This window comes from Rhipicephalus microplus, chromosome 9 (genome assembly GCF_043290135.1).
Source record: "Rhipicephalus microplus isolate Deutch F79 chromosome 9, USDA_Rmic, whole genome shotgun sequence".
Classification (NCBI taxonomy): domain Eukaryota; kingdom Metazoa; phylum Arthropoda; class Arachnida; order Ixodida; family Ixodidae; genus Rhipicephalus; species Rhipicephalus microplus.
In genome coordinates this window covers 66,389,212-66,412,167 of record NC_134708.1, presented here as the reverse complement: position 1 = coordinate 66,412,167, position 22,956 = coordinate 66,389,212, and the positions used below count along the sequence as shown (strand labels likewise).

Here is a 22,956-nt window from a genome sequence, read left to right as displayed (position 1 = left end):
GAAGTTGACTGGTAAATACTTAAAAAACAGCTGGTGGCCGAACCAAAAAGAACTGTCGGTTAAGAAGAAAGTGAAGGAAATGGAGACTGACATGTGGAGAATGGGCATGATTAAGAAGTCCGCACTAGAGATCTATCGATCTTTTAAGCAGGAAATTGCCAAGGAAAGGATCTATGATAATACTCGAGGCCGTTCTCTACTGTTTGAGGCCAGGACGGGAGTACAGCAAACCAAGACATATCGGGCCAAATACGAAGGAGTAGACACAGTATACAGTGCGTGTGGAGAGGAAGAAGAAACTGCCGAACACTTGATAATGTTCTGTAAAGGGCTTCACCCTATAGTTCAGGATGATGGCGCAGAGTTTTTCAAAGCACTGGGGTTTAGGGAGCGGAAGGGCAAAATAGACTTTAAGTGGGTATACCTAACTAAAAGGAGGTAGTCTGATTGGTGGCTAAAGTCAAGGCACGAGTGAAAATTAAACTCTTCACTGCAAAGTACGAATCCTGAAACTCACTTTTTAAGGAAAAAAATAAATCTAGTTTTTGGTTCATTAAGTATTACGGCTTGGTGGCGCTAGGCACCGCCCGATGTAAAGGGTACAGCCATATCCATTCATCCATCTATCCATCCATCCATCCGTCTATTGAATTTTGGTGTTGTCGTGTTGATAGGTTTCATTGTATGATGCATTTTATGTTTTGTACATGCAGGGCACCTGCCTCCTGGGGCCAATGGAACCAGCCTGCGGTTAGCCTCGCTATGAAATGCCAGCGAGCATTCCTCCTTTATTGGATACTGTGCCTCATCATGGACTTCACGAGGTATTCTAGTGCTCGTCTCACCCACCCATCAGTACCTCCACCATTAAGGCATTTTTATCAGTAGCTTGTTTATTAATATATTTATGATACACAGCGCAAGGTTGAAAAGATGGTGCCAGTCCAGCAACAGCCAAAAGCGGTGTCTCTGTCCTCCTCAGTAATGCTGCCACGTTGAGGCAGCTTTTCTGCAGAACAATAAAGCATGCTTGACTGGATATGATCTATATGACAGGATGGCAGAGTTCATGTACTTATATTTATGAGCGCTGTAATGAACCGCAGGTTGCCGAAGTTTATGGAGTTCTAAATTATAGCGTCTTTTAAGGCACCGTTCGATAACAAGAGGGAGCAATAGCTCACATGAAAAGGCGCTTTACGTATTTCATTAACGTACTTCAAAGAACCATATGTCTAGTCAAACCGGCCTTGCTGTTTGAGCCTTGGGTTCACTAAATGTTACAGCGGGTTGATTGGCGGATCATGGGAGAGGCCTTCACCCTGCATTAGCGTAGTGAGGCTGATGATGATGAAGTATTACAGCCTGAAGATATATTTATTTCAGTAGCTGTGTATTTCTGTATTTTCAGCAGTCATGCTGCTGATGATATCGTGTGAATTCGTGAAGTGCGATATCATTATTTATTCGCTGATGGGTCATCTAACGTTTTGCTCAAACAGCCGTTTTTGTTCCAGGACAGAGCCATTGGACTTGGAATCAATCCTACCAGAGAATCCCGGAGACTACGACAGCTTGGAGCCTCCGAAAGAAAATGGTGATTTTTTCTGGTCTCTCTTACGGCGGTTTGTGTTGCTGTTTCTTGTGCTATGTTCATTCACAGCTATTCAAGTGGGATTGGTCGCTGAATTTTTTTACTGTAATTTTAGGTATCAGATTACCAGCACTGTTCAGCACATGCCTGGCTTGTGTTTTAATACTCGCGTGATAATACACTATGAATACCAATTCATTATGTTCATTCATCGATGAACTCCAATACTGGACTGGAGCACTTACTTGTGGCTGTTGGTACCTGTACAATGACTGCTAGTAGGAAATAAGTAAGAAAAAAAACTGAACTGGAAAACTAAAGGGACAGTCATCTATCTATTTTTGCTTCCTTTAGTCCTGTCAATGACGTTGTTACTCCTTTACTTTGTTACTCAGAATGGTTCCTATTCGGAGTGCGAGAGTACACAGAGTTTGTGGTTTTGTAGAAGGTGCTATCGGTGTAAGAAGCCTGTTGTAAAAGATAACATCGGTGTAAGAAGCCCAATGTGTCGAAATAGAATAAGTCCAAAACTGAAAATAAAAAAAATGAAAACGCAAAATTATTGCTCGGAACAAAAACACAAACCAGAACGTCATTGAATATTTCGTTTCCCAGTGGAACACAAAGATTTCTGTTTTTTTCGGTCCCGGAAAAACCTGATGATTCAGAACAACCGATGCCATGAATCGTGAGCAATAATGCGTATTCCAACGTACAGTACTAGCGCGTATTCCAAACGAAAATGCAAAATATTAATGGAACTTTTGTGAGAAACGAAGGGCGCAATTTAAGCTGTCAATCAACTTACGCTGTTATCGTTGTTTTAGGTTCAAATTATAGCATAAATAAAACAACCAGTAGAGAGCGTTGTGAAAACTTTTTTTCTCCTTTTCTAAATAAAACATGACAGTAATTTTGCAGTGCTACGAAAAGACAACTTAAAGAAAAACGTTCGTTCCACCACCTTGAAGAATCGTACAGTTATTCGAAACTTTGCTGAGGTGCTTTGAAAGGCATGGGCCCCAAGAGGAGGTGAGAGTACAGAACGTGACGGTTGATTGCTATGAAAAGTACGACGTCCTCCCACCTTCTCTTGTGGTTTAGGTAACGTAAAAGAAGTCAGAAATTCAGGTGAATATAGAAGCTTCAATAAGAGAAGGAAGTTACAAGAGTTCGAAAAGCTTTGAACTGAATGTGCTGTCGAAACTTCTAATAGGAGGTGTACGTCCTCCGCTTTATTTTCTTCATACTTTCGTGTTACCCTTCATCCATCATGGCCACCAATTATGCCTTGTTTGAAAGCCTTGTTTGACATGAAGGTGACAGCACCGAATACCATCAGCAGTAGTGAAATGGGAACGGTGTTTTGTCTTCTTTTGTAATAAGTGAAATCTCAACGCCTTCGGTTGTTATGATTTGGATAGGTATAGAGTTGCTCAAAAGTTTCCTTGAACTTTCCATGGGGCTCTTGAAGCTTCTCGTGGCACATAGAATTAAGGTCTTTTTTGCTGAAGTAACAGAGAATATTGGTGTCGTTATCTAAAAAAATACCATGTTCTGCATTTGCTACTATTTAAACAAGACCGCTTTCACCTCCAAGCTCCTACACGTTCCCCTGTGCGTTAATTTCTCAGCTATTAAAAGAAGCGGCTGGTGTTATCAGCAGTACTTAAGGATTCTGTGAAGTTATTTTAACTTTGACATATCCAACTAAACTTTAATTTAAAAAATTATGGGTATATATTTACTGAACTAGGTAACACAAACACCTAGTTCTTAATGAAAACTTGGTTATACGGTCTGACGGGCAGCTTTAGTGTAACATAAAAAAAACTATTTTGTGAACACATACTTAAATCAGACATGATATTTTGTGTTTCCGCTGTTCAAACAGGAAATCCTACAGTCGTCAGCTTCCACGTCACGGTGCTCAGCTTAGATTCCATTGATGAAGGATCGATGGTAAGTCAGTTCACCTATTCAATGCCAAGCACTTCTTCGCGTACTGCTAGCACTTTTGGCATCTATCTGCGTATCTATCTACCTCTCTGTCTAGCCGCTCACGCCTGGGTGTTGCCGTGATCACCCTATACCTTGGCATGAACAAAATTAGTAAGTGATGCTAAGCGTGTTTGACAAATAAAACTCGTTGGTCAAGACATAAATATTGTCGCAACGCCGTCACGTACGTCGTCGGACACTTTCCTCAAGGAAGCGGCACATACCGGCGGACGAGTATGTGCCACTGGTAAGCGGGTATGGGCCACATGTGATTCAGACTTAGTAACTACCCAGGAACGGTGAGAACAAACATGGGCAATTTTAACGCACAGGCGTTAAGAAAAACCTGACAAAGACAGCGTTCACCCGGTGAATGCAACTAATAAATATCAGGGTCCGAGCACGAATGAACCCCAAGTACTCTGTGTGGCAACCAAGCTTTCCACCACAGAGCCGCGCCAGGTCTCGGAAGTACTTTTCAAATAGACCTTATTGTTTTTGAATTGTCAATTGCAGTTGCAGTGCTGGCTATTCATTTTCAAAGACATTACATATATACTCCTATGATACAACCATCACGTCGGGCTAACGTCAAATGTAGCTAGGTGCCATGCGCCGAAGTTGATTTATTTAGCAGCGTCAAGGGCTACCATCCTATGGAGAATCAGCGCCTCATATCAGCTTATCGCTTCTTGTGTTGCTATACTCGTGTTATTGTTTGACATCATTGCGCTAGTGCAAAGAACTGGTTGTATAAACATCTGCAACTCTTGATTGCGTGTGCGTTAAACATTTATACATATATTTAGTGTCATTTCAATTCAGCAGGTTATGGCGCTCAGGTAGTGATCTGTCATCACTTGGAATAACTGTCATTTGGGCCTGTTGGTATAAATTAGCGATTACGAAAGCGCAGCTGAAACCTTTGCGCCAACGAATACGACCTTATCTCTTGAAGTTTGTTATTCTTGCAACGTAAATTTCTGTCCATCTCCACTGATCTAATACGTAACTGTTATTTTCTCTTAATCTAGAAGACGTGAAGCCATACCCCGCCTGATCAGTATGATCTTCCTCTCTGAAGTGTCACACTATAATCGTGATTGTTATCTTTTTAGGTCACACCGATGGTTTCCGCCTCGAAATCTACCATCTTTTATTGCAATGATAATGAAGCGTCCATTTCACTGAACATGAGGCTAACAGCACATCGTCCCAAGAGCTTGTCAGAGCGCTACACAATGAAGGAAAATATTAGCTGTTAACATTGTCATACCTCTCCGACAGGCTCATATTCAGTGGGAAAGGGGGGCTAGGGCCTTCTCTCTTCCGAAATATGAATAGAGGGGGTGTTTCACGGAGGACAAATAATAGAAGTAGGTGCCCGCATGTCCCCTATAGAAATTGTGGTTACGAACTTGATCTCTAACTAATTAGAACTACCATTTTTTACGACCATTTTCATTACTGATGCTTGTACTGAGTTTGCTAAGTTGATTTGTGAATGTATTTTCATCAGTTAAGGAGCAGTATAAAAATACAAGGCTTCGCCAACATTCTTTTTTTTTCTTTTAGCCACAGTTAGTGCGTTCTGCTAATGGTTTTCCTCAAAGAGACAAGCATGATAGAGCGGTTTCACCAGTTTTTTTCACATCATATTCCTGCTCATAAAATCTTCACTCGTTTTCCGTAGGCCCGGCATCAAAAAGTTGCCTGCTCAAAGAGTAGTTCATCTTTTGCGAAGTACCGATGATCAGGCACAGTTATCGGATTTCCTGAAAGACACGCCATCCCCAGAGCTTGGCTTCATTAAGGCGTAACGCTACCGCAATGACACTTTTAGCAGCGGAGCTCTTTCAGCTCGGAAAGCCTCCGTGAGCTAGTACCAAGGCGATGGTCGTCCGGCAGGCAGTATATCCGCGGCCACGGGTTCTTTTGATCCTCTGCCTCATAATGCGCTTTACTCCCAGAACACGTGCGCCTATTTGTCCAGCTTGGAAAGCACTAGCTCGGATGAATGAGAAAGAGTCCAGAGAGAAAACAAGAAAGAGAGAGAGGAAAATACAAATAAAGACAAAAAAATAAAAAAATAGCAACAAAGAACGAAACCGAAAGAAAGTTACACAAAAAGAAAAGAAATAACGGAGAGAGAGGCTGACAGAAAAATAGAAAAAGAAAGAAAAATAGAAATAAAGAGAAACAACGATGACTGCCAGCTCAGCATTTCCTTCGAAACCTCTCCGGCATGATGTTTGGTGAACTTCTCCTGCAGCCTTGGCAACACTAAAGTGAGGGCACCGTTTTTTATAATGAAAGTATTTTACGCCAAAGTCCACACGGCTGCACTGACGTATTTCCGTCACAGATATGACGTTGTAAAATACATACTAACAGATTGCAAAGAAATCGAGAAGCAAATGTCGCGTGGCGTCGAACTAGTGACCACTCGATTTACAACGTGCGACGCTAACAACTAGACCACGAAGCGTACGATGTCGGAAGTGCCAACGGCAAGCAATTTACATAAACGATATACCATTCGATGATTCTTAGAGGTTCCCAAATTCTCCACGCTTTTGGCATAAGTATCGAGATGGCGCTAGGGGCTCACGTTGTCCACGCACTAAAGGTTGTCGCCTCTGACTTTTCGATGAGCGCCACGACCAGGGAGTCGGGTCTCTTCTGCAAACACGCTTGTCAGACTTGTAAGTCAAGAGAGCACAAAGGTTTCTTCGCTCACTGCACGGCCGTGTTTACGAAAAGAGCACGCTACCCACACACGAAAAAGAAAGAATTCTGACACTTGTTCACGCTTGTCCTGTGTAATCTCGTACTTTCGTTTCGTGCATCTTTCTTTCTGTTTGAACTCAAAGAAAGATGCTTCAAATATCTAGCTGTGACAGCTGGTACTTCGCGCTCGTTTAGTGCATGCACAGCTCGTGCGTGCTCTCTGCAAGTTTACAGCTGCTTGCTGTTTTTCGCGTTAGTTCGCAATATGCTGCTGTAGCTTCATTTCTTCACCCTTATGGCGCAACAGCGCTCAACGAAAGCTCAACAAGACACGTTTCACTTTCGTGCTGTACTGATTTCCTGAAAAAGGGATCGGTCACGTTTTTTTTTTCGGCTACTTTTGTTCGCTCGATGTATCGACGTTCTAGTATAGCACGTCTCGCTGACTCGTGAGGATGGCGTATCGGGGGCACTGATGGATTGCAGGATAACCGGCGACGCGGCATGTTTCACGCAGACGTACGTCGCCGACATATTCATGTCACAAACGTGGCACGACCACCGTCTGCGCCTTCCACGTAACATGACGTCCAAATACCGCCTGCTGCCTGTCAGCTGGCTGCAGCGAATGTGGCGGCCGGACTCGTTCTTCAAGAACGCCAAGCGTGTCACTTTCCAGGAGATGACCATACCCAATCACTACATATGGCTCTACTCGGACAGGCGTATTCTCTACATGGTCAAGTAAGAAACACATGTGTTTTTGACTTCACATTTTTACTTAGTCGTTGGAGCAGCTATCGAACGATTGAAATTTTGTGAAAGATGTGCTATTCTCGTAGCTTGTTATCAGGTAAAGGTCACCACACATGAAATACAGAAAAGACGTGTATCAATAAAGGATCTAGGTAAAATTGGAAACGACGTCTTTTTTCTGTTCTCTGTCGAGTCATTTCTTAAAGGTTACGCTTCTTTTTTATGTCAATGAGCAGACAACAACTAGGCCTGCCACTGGTTTTACTGAGCTGCTTACTCGTGTTGTTCGTAATTAGAGTACTCGTGTTATTTGCAATTACATTCTGTGGGAACGAACAGAATTCATTTGCCCGCCTTTTCTCCAAATGTGATGTTATTCAAAACATGTTGCAGTGTTTATTATTGTGAGAAAATCAAATGTGATTTAAAGTGAGAATGCTAGCTGATATTTTCATTACTCAATTGCGCTGAATGTATTCCTGTGGCGTGTAGTTATGCCGCGGGCGAGCAAGTACATTTTGGAAACCCTTAGGTGCAGGTGATTATGCTGCACCTAAAAAAAAACAGTTCATTTATATGGTCTTCCACTTTCCCACATGAACGAACATCCATATTAATATTGAAATAACCAAGTTTAAGAGCTTTTACTCAAACTTTGATGGAGGCGAAAATGCTGTAGGCCCGTGTGCCTAGATTTGGGTGCATGTTAAAGAGCCCCAGATGGCGGAAACTTCCGGAGACCTCGAGCCACTATGGCGTCTCTCTTAATCATATGGTGGTTTTTGGACGGTAAACCCCGGATATCATGGGTTTTTACTAATTACTCATTGCAATGTAACTTTGAGTACATGAAGTATTTACGCCTACACGCATAATTTTTGTCTCTAGGAGAAAGATGCTTGAATTCTATGGTGTTTTTATGCCTTTCTTAACACACCTGCAAAGCGTTTTTTTTAATTATTACAGCGCGAAAAACGAGGCACGAAAACGAAGGGCACAGGACGATTGCAGACTAACGAGTGGCTTATTGGAAAGGTACACCACCCCTTTCTAAAACAAACTAAACACATGCACAAAGACAAACAAGACCACGTAACAAGTTCCAAGACTTCCACCAAATAAATCTGAAATCTCCTTTATTGCTGGAAAGATACAACAATAAGTCACTATCGCACTTATCAGGTCAATGCCTAGCTGCACAGGATGCCTCCAAGCACTCTCCTGCTCTTTAGCTCTTGGCTCGCCCTAACATCTTGGTACTGCTGATGATGGGCTTGCATCCCTGTGTGCATGCACCACAATGAACTGCTAGGTGCATCCCACTCACGTCTCCTAATGAATTAGCATGCTCCATCAACCGAATATTATTACTGCTTCCAGTCTGCATCACAGCAACCCTTCCACAGGTCCGGGGGTACTCGTAGACCACTCCGTTAGGCAGGGTATCATATGCACGTCTGTGCTTAACGTCACCTCGCCCATTGTTTACTTTGCTCGCATCGGTCATGCCGCAAAAACACAATAACTTGCAAGGCGTTGAAAAAACAAAATTGACACCGCATCTTCTTGCCACCTCTTTAATGCCATGCGATACCTTGTTTGACTCACTTTGCCCTTCCCCCTTTCACTCTTGTCCATGGCCGCTGACGATAACGCAAGGGCACATCAGGGAAAACAATCAGAAAAGAGTGAAAGGCGAAAATTCGAAGTGATGCCATAACTACGCAAGGAATCACATGACATCAAGCGGAAAGATACGGGGTCGATTCGGTTTTTCAGCGCCATGCAAGTTATCGCGTTTTTGCGGCATGTCTAACGCGAACAAAGTAAACAATGAACGATCTGATGTTGGGCACAGAAGTGCGTATGTACCCTGTATAACGCGAGTGGTCCAAGAGTTTCCCCTAACCTTTGGAAGGGTTTGTGTGAAGGAGACTGGAAGTTTTGGAAGTTTTATTTATGTGTATTTGATCGAGCGTGGTTATTCATTAGGAGACGGGAGTGGGAGGCACTTACCAATTTGTTGTGGCCCTTGCCGGTGGGAATGCAAGTCCATCTTAAGCAGTACCAAGGTGTTAGGGCGAGCCAAAAGCCAAAGAGCAAGAGAGATCTTGGAGGCATCTTAGATAGCTATAGAAACGGTCCTGATAAGTGCGTTAGTGGCTCACCTGTGTATTTTTCCAGCAAAGGGCGAAGTATCATTTTTAGTTGTAGGAAGTTTTGAGACTTGTCACGTGGTCTGGTTTGCCTCTGCGCATGCGTTTAATTTGTTTCAAAAAGGGTGGTGTACTTCTCCAATAAAGAAGTTGTTAGTCTGTGATCGTCCAGTCCACTTCGTTTTCGTGATTTGTTTTTAGCGCAGTTATAATTTTCCTAAATGTCTTACGAACTATTGCTCCATCATACGCTTTTATAGTGTTTCAGCACGCGGCTGATTGACGTACGGAAACAGAAAGTCAGACTTTAGGGGAAAAAAGAAAAAAATAAACTACAAACTTGAAATTGATCATGACGTATTTCTTAATTTCTGCAATGTACTTTTGTGATAAAATCCTGTTTTAGAGATCAACAGCACTGTACCTAATGATCGAATACACGTTGTAAATAGTTATTGTGGCAATTTTTACTGGAAATCACTCAGTGAATTTAGTTGTCAATGCAGCTCTTTGGGTGTGTCAGCGAAAAAGTAGTAGCTCACCCATAATTGTATTTTGTCCTGAGAGCCCACGCAGACTGAGACTCGCGAAACTTTCGCACATCCAGACTCACTCTTTTTCCGACACAGTAAACTTTTTCTCAACCGGACTCACTCGCACGAAAACCCAGTAAACTTATCAACCAGACTCAAGTGTACTTAAACTCAACAACATATTATCAGAGGCACTCGCTAAGATTTAGACTCGCGGCTTGAGCTGAGTTTGAGTGAGCCTGAGTGAGTCGACTTATGGGTCTGTTACCGTAAAATTACCCTATCTTTTTTATATTTGGTGTCAATGTTTTTCTTTATCACCACTATCTCACATAATCAGTTCTCTACAATATTACATTTGATCTTGTGAGCAGATCTCTACAATATGCCATTTGATCTTGTAGGCTAAGACAATAGTTGTCAGTGACATCCATTTAGTAAGGGTGCTTTACGCAATGTGCGACAACCACGAGGTACTTTTGTCAAGAACCTCCCGTGAAAGAGATTGCGGGGAGGGAGGGAGTTCTTTCAACTCCTTTCTAAGTAAGGTCGCTGATCAATTAACGTGAAGGCTGTTCAGTAGCGCTAGCGTGTTGAGGTATATACAAATAGGCTTGAGTGTAAAGATGCGCCGGTTCCAACGCTCATAGTACCGCTGAAGTAGAGTTGGTCAGACTATGGGTCGACAAGACAAAGTTGAGCTAAGTCATTGTCACTCAAGAACTATATTTTCTGCTTGGTGCTCACCGCGGCTCAAGTCCACAAATTTTTTTTAACCAGACTCGCTCGTATAGAAGATCACAAGAATTTTTTTTCAGTGAGTCAGAGTTACGGCCTTATCTGTGTTCTTGTGAGTCAATTCGTTAGGGAGTTTGCCGACCAATAGGTGTTTCATGCAACCACTCCACTCTACCTTTCATGGCTCTTTTATTTGTGTCACACAACTGTGGAACAAATTACTTGCAATTTTGAACGAATTTCTATTTTGAAAGCCTTGGAATATTGCGTAATATGAAGCATTCCTTAGTAAAGTATATGGCATCCAGCCTTCTAATTCGCTGAGTCCCTGGGGCGTGTGCCTAAAAGACTTAATCCTGCAAAAAAAAACCAACGAACACCTGAAAACTAGCTAACAAACAAACCAAGGATAAAATTTTGGAAGTTTTATGTAAACATCACTGGCGAATAACTTCTCCACATTCCTATTCAGGCTGACTCTGCTGTTATCATGCGCCATGAAGTTTGAGACCTATCCCCACGATACACAAGTCTGCACACTCAAGATGGAAAGCAGTGAGTAGCACCATGTCTTTTCAACAATAAATCCGGTAAATAATTGAAGTCTTTTTTATTAGGAACAATTAGGCTAGCGTTACGGAGTCGTTCAGCAATCAGCGGCGCTTTTTATTTCGATATTGTATTGAAGTTCATTGTGTGCTTGCACTTGAAAGGTGCATGGCTATGTGTGCTGCCTTCGCCATTGATTTGAATTATAGGCAAGTGTTGATTGGCAGCTTTGATGCTTGCAGGGTAACTGTTGTTGTATGGAAATTATTCTGGTGGTGATGCTTTAATCTACAGCATCCATGATCGGGACATGGAGCTGCCAGAACAAGATTAACTACCCTAGAAGTGAACATACACCGTGCTAATTCAAATTCTCTTTCAATGCCAAAGATCGCAGTGAAGTGTGGAAACTCACGTTCGACAAGGCTCAAAGTATGCATAATATATACACAGGCCCTTGTCATGACAGTTTAAAAAAACCAAAAGAATATTGTTCCAGCTGGAACACAGACAACTTTGCCTGTATTCAAGACAGCGTAAACCCGGATACTATACCAAGTCAAACGAGCACCATTGTTTGAATGCCGATATCAGTTACCATTGTTTGAGGGTAACTTTCATTTTTCACGCCTTTATTTCTTGCTTTTGCGCTTCGCCGTCAAAATCATCAACCATTACCAAATCATCTGGGTGTTGACTGTTCACCAAGAAGTGCAATCTCACGAGTTAGGTCCAGGAAGTGGGAAGAAAACGCTCTTAATTAAACACGAGCGTTCTACTGTGCGTTATACGGGTATAAAACATTCACTTCTGTGAATAAAGGGTGATATAGGCACTGAGCTTCCATTCATTGCGCTTGCGCTTTCACTCGCTTCGTCTGCTGCAGTCTCGTACACGACGGACGACCTGGTGTTTGCGTGGGAGGAGGACGTGCCTCTTGTGGTGGACGACTCCATTGAACTACCTCAGCACAACCTCGTCTCCACCACTATGGGAGACTGCACGCAGGTCTACTCCACAGGTACGCGATCTGCTCAGAGTAAAAACTTTTATTAGCAGAACACCGCGATAAGGCAGGGTGCTGAAGCGGCAAACAATACACAGGGGCAAGGAACAATAGATGAACACAAGCATGCTTGTTATATATATATATATATATATATATATATATATATATATATATATATATATATATATATATATATATATATATATATATATATAATGGAACAAAGTGTATACCTCAGGGCTCGTTTTCCCGTATTTTGACAAAATTTTAATAAGATTTCATTACATTGTGTAAAAACATAGAACCCTTAAGTATACACTTCTTTCTCTTATCCATTAACGAGGGTCTCGTACTGGTAGACTTGGTGCCTTTAGGTTGCATACGAGGGACTATTGGTCAGCTGCCAGCTCGTAATAAGTTCACGTGCTACGTGACGTCAAACAGGCTTATAAAGAGTGGGCCACACTCGCCGCCATGGTACTGGTGGCGCTGACTGACACACCCACGTTAAAATTCACATATATACTCAATAGTGTGGCTGGGAGAATAGCCGCCTGTTATCTCAGTGGTACAGCATCGAACGCCTTATTCGAAGGTCACAGGTTCGGTTCCTGCCTACGGCAAGTTGTCTTTTCATCCACTTTTCTTTCTTTACATTTGTATTACAATTATTAGGAGCCGCTTTTTCCTTCGCCTCCACCTCATTGTTGCTACCCGCGTGCCCGAGCTTCGGCGTCTTTCTTGTTCATGACAATATATATATTTATGCGATCGTGAGTAAGTAGGCAATTTGGGGGAAGTGATTTTAAATAAGAAAAAATGAAAAATATCTGAAGCCGCAGCGGTCTGCAGCAAAGCGCGACTCCTTCCTTAGCAGCGGTTCACAAGCGAAGGGAGATAAGTAGGATTTATAAGAAGATAGGGGGATGAGACTGACGGGAAAGTGAGATTGGGAGACAGAGAAGTTTGAAGACTGGGACCTGATCGGCGAGCGGTAGTCGAAGAGAGCACATCGTGGACAAGACAAGCGTTAACCACAAAATTCACTGAACTTCTCAGTCAATGTAGTTTGGCGCCATTAATACCATTTATTGAGTGCTAGCGAGCCAACCGCCACTATAACCAGAAATGTGTCTAGTCAGTTCGGCGCCATTTCTACTATGCTTACAGTGCTAGCAAGCAGCACAGCTCCAGGCTGCTTGGTTGCCGAAGTTTATTACCTCTTCGGAGATACGTGATCCCCAATGTTGTTTTCGTAACACTCAGTCAGAACGATACTAGTAAAGACAAATGTGGCTTTTATTTCTTTATATGCCAGTATGTACGGAATGCCAAGTGTAGTCATGTGCTTCAGCCTGAGAATCGTATGTAAAGGTGGATTGCATGGGACTATTTTGATGCCAATTTTCTATCTCCTCAACGTCAGTGGAGAAGGAGCTGTATATGAAAAGTTAGCTAAAGTTTTGAGTCATTGCCACACTTGCTCATTTTTACACTTAAATCATATATTTTTCGAAGCTCAATTTCATCGTATCTTGTATATCTGAATACAAAAAGAAGTGTTGATGCTATCCAGCAGACGAAAAATCAGGTATCTATCAACTACGTTATATATTGTCACCAATGTTTCACGCATTGGACTTTTGTATGGGTTGTTGTATCAGTGACGTTGTGTTTATTCACACAGAGTTACTTGGCAATATAAACGTAATCATGGTAAAGCATCAAATTGGAGAGAATCGCTGTGGTGCCACTCGACAGATATATCGCCACAAGGCGTTGGATTCCATTAGTGATTCATATTAGAGCATTAACCAGTTGGTGTCTGTTAACTGAGTACTTGTGCGTATTTATTGACCAGTGCGTGCTTTTTCTAACAGTAATTGGTGGCGTAAAAACATGTATTTTCTTTTGGGTGACAGGCAACTTTACCTGCATCCAGCTCGTGTTCACGCTCAAGCGGCGACTGGGCTACTACATGTTTCACACGTACATACCAACATGCCTCATTGTCATTATGTCCTGGATCTCCTTCTGGATCAAGCCTGAGGCCGTGCCCGCCAGAGTCACACTGTGTGTCACCAGTCTGCTGACTCTCTCCACGCAACACGCGCAGTCGCAGAAGTCACTACCACCGGTGTCCTACATCAAGGCCATCGACATCTTCATGTCCTCGTGCACAGTGTTCGTGTTCGCCTCTCTCATGGAGTACGCTCTGGTGAACATATTGATGGGCGAAGTCCAGACTGACGACGACGGACGCCGAAGGAGCATCAGAGCCGTGGTCGTGTCACCACATATTTCTGTAAGTTTATCCGTGTTAATTTAAGCTTCATAATCCAAGCTGAATGAACAGTACTATGCGAAGATGCATTCAGCTGTTTTAAGTAACGTCGAAAGACTGAAAATTAGAACACAGGAACGGGCATAGTTTCTTTTTTTTGATGATGCATACTTGCAGACGAGAAAGAGCAAGAAAAAGAATCACTTTATGCCTTTCTTGTTACCTGTCCTGCAAAGCTTAGCAGAATTGTTGGTGGTCAAAACGCCAAGGGCGCACATTGCGTATGCATCCGTATGCTTCCTACGTGTTATGCAGGTTACTGCGCATTGTCCTCTGGGACAAAAAATTGGCCCTGTATCTACATGTTACACTGCAAATGACGTCGAAAGACGATAGTCTTGCGTCGGGAGAGAGTGAACAAAACGTTTATTTGACGTTCAGCACAAGAAAATAAGTGAATGATATTCTGGAGGTGCTGCCTTAAAATGCCTCGAGCGTGCCGCTGAGGCGAACGAGCGCGTCAAGTCACGTCACACGTGAGACATGAGCGCTATCTGGCAGTTATATTCGAAAACGAAGCGCGTGGCGTACGCGCCCCTCTCGGAGTGGATAAGGCATAAAACACAAGGCGACGGGTAGGTGCCACCACCGTGTCGTTTTACCAAAGCGTTGGAAACGCTTTGCCTTTTCGTGCAAGCGTTGCATGGTCAGCGCAGCGGAATGAACGCTATGGTCCTTACTTATGTACGGACCATAGCGTTAATTACTTATGTATGTCTTTTCTAGTAAATGATACGCATACAGGATATTGACGTGTTGTTATGGTGCCTCAGATATGCACAATAATTGTTTTTTAATTCACAATCGCACAACTAATAATGCGGAATTTGGAATAATATTGGTGGGCGCTGTGGATGGAGTAGACGTTTGAGGCATCGTTAGGTGCCGTTTAGAATACGGTTAAACGCGGACAAACAGACAAATGTACAGAGAGACAGACAAAAATTTTTGCGTCAAAGGTCCCCAAAAAAGACTATAGTCTTTAAAACTTTCGTCGACAAGAGGTCATCACGTAAGTTTCCACAAATGGCAGCAACTTCAAGGTAGCAGCTGTTGTTGCATTGAACAATATAGGAACAATCGTAGAAACGTGGGCTTCAGTAACTACCACTGTTTGAAGAATGCTTTTGTCCTATATGTTAGTGGTTTGTGCTTGAGTGAGCTGTTGTGAGTCCATGCTGATACATTCCTGCTGTAACGCGAATGTTATTTCTTGCGTGATATCATTACTTGGATCACGTGCTTGGGACTTGTTTTCGCTCATGATCGGTGCTACTGTGCACCATTCTTGCGCGAACCTTATCAGAGCATACTTTTATTTCGCCAACATAATTTCAGGAGCTCGCCACTAAAGCACCAAGGTAGATCAAACTGGAATACTTGTAGAAGGTAATGATTTTTTATGAATACTGATCACTAAAGACATTCGAGGAGTTCAAGCTTGCTGTCTATGAAAAAAAAACTTGCCATACCTTTCAAAGCATAAAATTATTTCAACTACTAAGCACTCAAGTCCCGAATTGCAAATTCAAGGATGTGTTCTTCTGTGACCGCTCTAGAATACCGCGACTTATTCTCCCGTTAGACGCTCCAAGTCGAGTCAAAACGGAATCAATCGAATATCAGTATCTAAACGCTACGATGCACTCCACTACTCATTGCTTCTATTTTCCACATCTCGTTAAAATGAATCGGTTAATAATGATGCCTGTTGGGGTACCCTTCATCCATTTGTAAGGTACAGTCTAGGTATTGAATTCTCAACTGTCTGTTTTGCGGTGGTGGTTATTTACACAGAATTCTTTGTTATTCCTAGAAAAAATATACATGTACCCGCACCTACATAAGTCTTCATAAAACTGTAATAATAATAATAATAATAATAATAATATTAATAATATCATGGTTTATGATTTATATGGGTGCCATACTTCATGGCTCTGGAATTTTTGGCCATCTCGAGCTTTTTAACGTCCACTGACATTGCACAAAATTTGAAATCAAACCCGCGAGCCTAACTTTACCTTCGGAGCACCGTAGACACGAATTCATTGTGATAAACTCGCATTTCATTTCAACATTGTACCTATGATGACGCATTTGCTAACAGTGGAGTTATCCAAAAACAATAATGAAGTTATTGGGAAATTTTAAAAACCAAAACCACAATATGGAGCTGAGGCACACTAAAATGAAGGTTCGTGTCTTTGTTTTGGTGAATGAAGTTTCTTAACATGGACCAAAATCTAAATACAGGTAAATCAGTAAAAACTAAAGTAATTAAAATAATAATTTATCGCCCTAATGTAATGAATTGCTTTCTATCAGTACTCCTTGCCTCCCCCACGTGCAGGGTAGGGAACAGGATACAACTTTGTTAACCTACCTGCCCTTCCATTGCTTTTCTCTCTTGCCCTCTGTGACGCCATACACATCTGTTATCCCTCTAACTGCAGGAAAACACCACCCTGCCCAACGGCACAAAGCTTCCCAAGCCGCCAGAGGCCATCGCCAGCGAGTGCCGCGAAAGGGCCATGCTCGTAGACAAGATCAGCCGCGTCATTTTCCCTACATCATTCATCCTGCTCAACTGCGTCTACTGGTCACTGTACATCGATTCATGAGGTCGGCGCTGAGAGGACTCATGCCCTTTGGCCGAGCCAAGTCTTTCTCACGCTTAGTGACAATGCGGTAACGAATCTCGCGCATTATCCAAATGCAACGCCACGAGCGGTTCTCTTCCAAGACAGCACTTTTCAAGCATGGAGGCGTGAAAGTGCAATGCATCTTCGTCGTTTCGTAGGCGGTACACTACCATTCATCGACATTTCTCACAGACCTCGTAGTTATAGCTCCGTAACCCTGTGGTCGGGTTGCGGGCAGGTTCGTAGACACGGACAAAGAATACCTGCAAAGTGCCGAAATACAGGATGAACTCAGTTATTCTTTTCTTGCACAGCATTACGTGAACCGTCTTCAATGTGCTACTCATGAACAACTGTTCACGTGACAGAACTCCTCGGTGGACTACTGTAATGTGATTCAACCCATACCGAGTTTATTGCCCGCGATTTTTGTTATTCTCTTTTTTGTGCTTGAATAGTGGGGTGGTGTTGTGTACAGTGTTGGTCTCCTATGTACGCAGCAGAGTCCAGTATTTTAAAAGTCAGGCAAAATACTTTTCTCACTTGTGGTAAATAGTTTTACGTAACACACGGTTATAACACATTCGTGGCATGTAGAAGTCAGAACGACATTATTTTGCTCTTGCGACTAAATAAGGTCTGTGTATTTCACCTTGACACACCAGTGCTGCAGGGGTCCAATAAATGAAATCAATTTTTTGAAACTGAAGAACAGATAGACGCATAGCTTTAGTGACGTCCTGAAAGGCGCAACCCAAGAAGCAGAAACAAAACAAAAGAAATGGTGGTCTGCTAGACCGTATTATAGGAGCTACAAACGTACAAGTGTACTAAGTTTTTCGTGTAAATTGTCACTGTAACTTTGGCGCCACTCCACCAAGTATCTTTTTCCTTCCCTTAGCGCTACTAACCATTCGTGTGCTGTGATTACAAAGGAATCACCCAGCAAAAGCATATGCTAAGAGGTTTTTCACCAAAATTCAACATTCTTGTCACATAAACTCCTAACCACTTCTTCTGAGTAAAATGTATTGCTTTGAATTTCGCCTTCTCGCTACTCCACACCACAAGAGATGTGTGCTTTTCTTTATTTCAGTGTGGTTAACGCTGCCAATGTATACCGTGAAAATGTTTGTGGCGTGCAGGCGCGGACGCAAGCGAGCAGAACAAGGCAGCGTACGCACCACGGCAAAAACATCTCTTTGTTGTTGCTTTTTTGCATTTAAGTTGCCCTTTGCTTCATTTGTAGGATTGAATAGCAAATTTCATTATCCTAAATATACTTGGTTACATAACCAATGTTCATTGAAGTGTTATATATCATCTGGTTCCCCGTCAATCTCGGCCGAGTGCCGAGTGGTCTGTCCAACCACAACCACATCGTCCACAACCTCGACGACGCAGCGCGCGTGCTTACCGTCCGTGCCAGCCCAGGCCAACCCGTATCTCGCCGATTTAGATATCGATTGGATTGCAACCATTACGTACAGCATCACAACACACTTTTACTCTCAACGCCGCATTTTCTTCCGCCCCCACATTCCAAATTCAAAAGGTCACAGGGTGTAAACCAGCGCCTACTGGAAACGCACACGTACCAGAACCCCGCCGAGCGTCACGTGCTCTATTCAGATGCGTACCCTAAGAACACGTGCTCCTTCAGGGGGCACACGGCGACAGCTACACACGTACTCTGGGAGCATTGAAACACTCAGCCTATTTTAAACTGCGTGTAAAGGGAAAGATCCCTCAAAAGCTCATTTCTCGCCAACCAGCAACTGGCTGTCCACCCTGCCCACCAAGCGGCCACCAGGCATTTCCTGTTGATCCCCACTTGGGAAACGCCCGCAGCGAGCTATGCGCGTATTGCAGTCTGGTCTTCCTAACAGATAACCCAAACTTCTCGAGCCTGGTAGTTATGTGCAACAATACAGGTCTACCATGTACAGTCGAACAGAGTTTCACCGATAAAGAGGGCAAGTATTCAATAAAAAGGACTCGCTTTTTCCTCACCCTGGCATTACAACTATAAATATTGTTTTTCTGTTAAATTAAGACGTTATAAGAGACTTACTCTGCAGTTCCTGTTCAGTGGGGTCCCCACTATCAGTAACATAATTCTATCAGTCAAGTCTAAAGAATACTGGTAAGACGTCCACTTACGCATTAGCTTAACAAGACACGAAGGCAGAAGCCACCTTCTTTTTTCTCTTGCTAGGCCGCTGCATTGAATCCTTCCTACCACCCGCAGCCTTTTACACTCTACGTGGTTTCGCAGCGCATCCAGAATTGGCCCACTTTTGACTAAGCGACATAGGCGTGTAATGACACCACCATAGCCAGTCGAATTATTTGGCGTCTTAACGAAGTTATTGCAATTCGCGATTTTATCTTAACATAGCGTGATAAAGATGTCACCAGGTATGGCGGATTTCAATCGCGCTGACGCCAACGCTGACGACACCAAGCGCCACTTTTCTCGTTTCATAAGTCATCTGAGGCTTTCTTTTTGTAATTAACACAGCTTCATCACGTACAAAGAAGATATGGAAATAAGATACAAGTGCGAAGACAGGGAGGTTAGCCAGCGCTTAGACCAGCTGGCCACCCTATGCTGGAGAAGGGGGTAAAGAAAATGAAAGGTGATAAAAAAGAGACGTCACACACATACACAAAAAAAGAAAGCATTGAAAGTGTTATTACGTTTTCTGCATGCAAATGATCTCAGCGCCAAACGGGAAGCGGTGTAGCATTCTCTTTACCCTTATTTTCCTTCACATAAGATGTGGATATATACATACAGCTACCATGACAGCCATAGAGTATGTTAAATATCTGCCCTAAGACGCGTTCTGGCTTTTCGTTGGAGCCGCCTACATTGTGCGTTCGATCGGTATCTTTCCCTGCCACCTATTACATGAATGTTCTAGAACGCGGCCGCTTTCTTCACATGAAAGAGGAATATAGTTCCGGTGAAGCATTTAGTTGCAATAAAGACTAAAGCATTTGCAAGCACAGGTATCTTTATTTTCTCCCCTTTTTACAAAAAAACGAAACTCTTGTCACCTAATGCTCAAGAGTACGGTTCTCATACAACAAGTCAAGGCTGTCCAGAAAGCCCACGATACGGCGGTGAGGCTGGGCCTCTCCATCCCTACGTGGGAGCAGCCAGCAATCCTACCCCTTTGAAACGGGGGGGGGGGGGAATCCCTCAGGACCCCAATAAAAGTTTTTCGTCCATCCATCCCTCAAGAGACACACCGTCCAGCTTTTGAAAGCTTCTCAAGTGTAGTAGCTCCTTTGTTTCTAGAAATAACATTCTAAGGTAACCAAGCACTTTAGGCAGATTTGACATTTCTACATTTTGTATAAGGTTTCTTCAACAATCCCTTGTAGCGTATGCCTCATTTCGACGACTCATACCCGCATGTCTAATACGGATATGCATGAATATTTGGCAGAGCCTATAGTTCACAGAGACGCGACTAGCGCGCATTTGGCTCCTCCCACACTCGAACGGGCAGGCTGAGCCTGACTGCTACATTGTGGGCTTTCTGGACGGCCTAAAGCTGGTTCCCCTTGTTGGGGCTTCTGATGACGGAGCATCACTTGGCCGGATTGGCTTGATTACTGACCAGTAACGAGTGTCACCGCCAGAGCATATGCTCTAAGTTAGCTACCTCACCACAACTATGATACAAGGTGGTAGTGTATCTGGGCAAATTTTATAAAAGAAGGCCAGATTTCAATATCAATGCGTTTGAAATAGTGTCGTTGTCTTGGCGCTGCGTAGTTTATTGTAGAGAAGCTGGGAGACCCTCCTTCTTATGAAGAAGTGCGACATTATGCCATTGTATCTCTTGGGCTGATCTATATTGTCCTATGTCATGAACTGGGGTAGAACGTCGTGCCTTTGGCGGGACCAGCTCGTTGACGTTGGTGGCGCCTCATTCAAAACAGCCCATGTGAGCAGGGAAGTACGTTTTCACGTGGTCGGAGATTTCTCTTTCCCTGAGACTACGACGTGCTTCCTTGGCAATTGCACCAACGGCGAAGGTACGGACGGCTACTGGATTCACTGATAATGTTCGCACGGTTTTCGTCAAATGAGAGGCACATGTTTGTTTATTTACTATATTTGAAGCGTCTTATGGTCGAGCTCAATCCGGTGTGTGGCATGACGCCCCTTACTGCACATGAGCGTCTCCTACCTTTCTCAGTTCTCCCCTACGCTGCCCTCTCACATCACAACGTTGGCGCAGGCGGCGTCTGATAGCCCACACTCGCTCCCCCCTCTATCCTCTAGGCATCCCTTCCCGTGACGTTGACACAACCATTGCGCATGCGTACTCCTGCCTATCTTCTGCTACGCTGTTCCGCTTTCTCCCCTCGCAGCGCCGAAGCAGGCGGCGTCTTCTCATTGAAAATACCGGTTGTTCACGCTGCGAAATCATTCACTGGCTACCCTCTATATATAAAGACACCGTATATTGGCTTCTAAGGTAGTGCCGGTGGGACCTTTCTTCTGTGCGTTAAAAAAAATGAAAATTCCCAGTTTGCGCGTTCAATAAAGTGGACTGTGAATCTCTGTGGCCACTCGAAGTCTTCTGTCTCTCATTGACCATTACCAGAGATTGACAAGCTCTAGTAAAAAACACCAGTCAATCACTACGTACATTGCGCCTCTCCAGGTTTGTCTTCTGCGCAATGCCATAATGAGCACCAGCATCAACGCGCCGCCAGTGTAAGCGTCAGCCTCTGCAGCGTCGCATCTACACATGGTTCCTTTTAGCTGGAGATGGTGTAATTTTTTCTCTGTGTGTCTCTGTCTTTTTTCATGTTGCGCATATGCTATAAATAAGTTCGGTTGTTATCTATATTTCTGACGTAACTGATAAGCACCTTTCGATATTGATGCTAGGATATGTGATTATGAGCAATGTTAATCATGAATTCATACAAGCCCACAGCAATTTCGCTTTTCAGACTTTTTCACGTTTTTATGTACTGCCCATTTGGTGTCGAATGTCAGGCATGGCGCAAAGAATATAATGTCGCTATGCACGAGTGCCATTCAAGACAGGTGTAGCAGTACGCGGCCTTCTTGAAACCTGCTCTAAATTAGTATACCTTTCGGATGCATGACGTTAGTAATTGTAACAGATAACATCCTTGTTGGGCGAAGTAGCGTAGGAAGATGTAACTTCAGCTCTCACTATTTCTTTGTACGATCGAACATGAACGAAGGCAAAGTATTGTTTCACAGACTTACCAAGAGCAAGAAAAGGGGTGTAAATCTTCCCCACTTCTTCGCTGAAAAAAAAAACCGCGGCGTTTTAATGACCGAAAAATATTTATTTTGACTAAGTAGTTATTTCGAGTATTAACTTCGCAAGCTTCTTTGCGGTCACTGTTCTTAAGTAGCATTTTTGAAGATCAAGCTTTGGAGTTCGCTGATGTCACCAATGTGGCAGCAGAGCGGAATATATTCACATCATCATCATCTTCTTCTACCTGCTCACCACTTCGTGCTTTTTATTGAAGGCTGATCGCTAAAACTGCCCTTTTAGCTGCAAATCACGAACTTCACTGCGAAAAAGCATTTCAGAAGGACCAGACAAAATGGCCTTTTTAGATTAGCTAACTTGAGGTCAGTTTTTTAGTGTTTCGATGGCAGTATCAGCAGCAAAAATACTTCGGCCATAACACAAAACTTTCACGAACTAAAATGGTCACGTCTCCGCGAACCCTTTTAATTGTCAGATACTGTCTCTCCCACCAAGCGATTTCTTTTCTTGAGTGGAAATATCCATCGTGCCTGTACGAACCACACTGCCGAGAAATGAAGCTGCGTCAAGAACCAGAACAAAGGTAACTTTATGTCTGTCACTTCCTACTCCG

General features: G+C 43.2%; 1 protein-coding gene across 2 annotated transcripts in view; it reads left to right on the top strand.

Moving 5' to 3' along the window:
* Nucleotides 1-21,645, top strand: part of LOC119165579 (glycine receptor subunit alpha-4) — a 212,181-nt gene extending 190,536 nt beyond the window's left edge. For both annotated transcript variants that reach the window (XM_075873768.1, XM_075873767.1), the window contains exons 2-9: nucleotides 714-824; nucleotides 1,518-1,597; nucleotides 3,489-3,556; nucleotides 6,843-7,069; nucleotides 10,981-11,063; nucleotides 11,944-12,078; nucleotides 13,989-14,371; nucleotides 16,867-21,645. In XM_075873768.1, coding sequence (XP_075729883.1) covers nucleotides 763-824; nucleotides 1,518-1,597; nucleotides 3,489-3,556; nucleotides 6,843-7,069; nucleotides 10,981-11,063; nucleotides 11,944-12,078; nucleotides 13,989-14,371; nucleotides 16,867-17,034 — 1,206 coding nt within the window. In that variant the 5' untranslated portion in view covers nucleotides 714-762 and the 3' untranslated portion in view covers nucleotides 17,035-21,645. The remainder of the gene's footprint in view (nucleotides 1-713; nucleotides 825-1,517; nucleotides 1,598-3,488; nucleotides 3,557-6,842; nucleotides 7,070-10,980; nucleotides 11,064-11,943; nucleotides 12,079-13,988; nucleotides 14,372-16,866) is intronic.
* The last annotated feature ends 1,311 nt before the right edge of the window (nucleotides 21,646-22,956 follow it).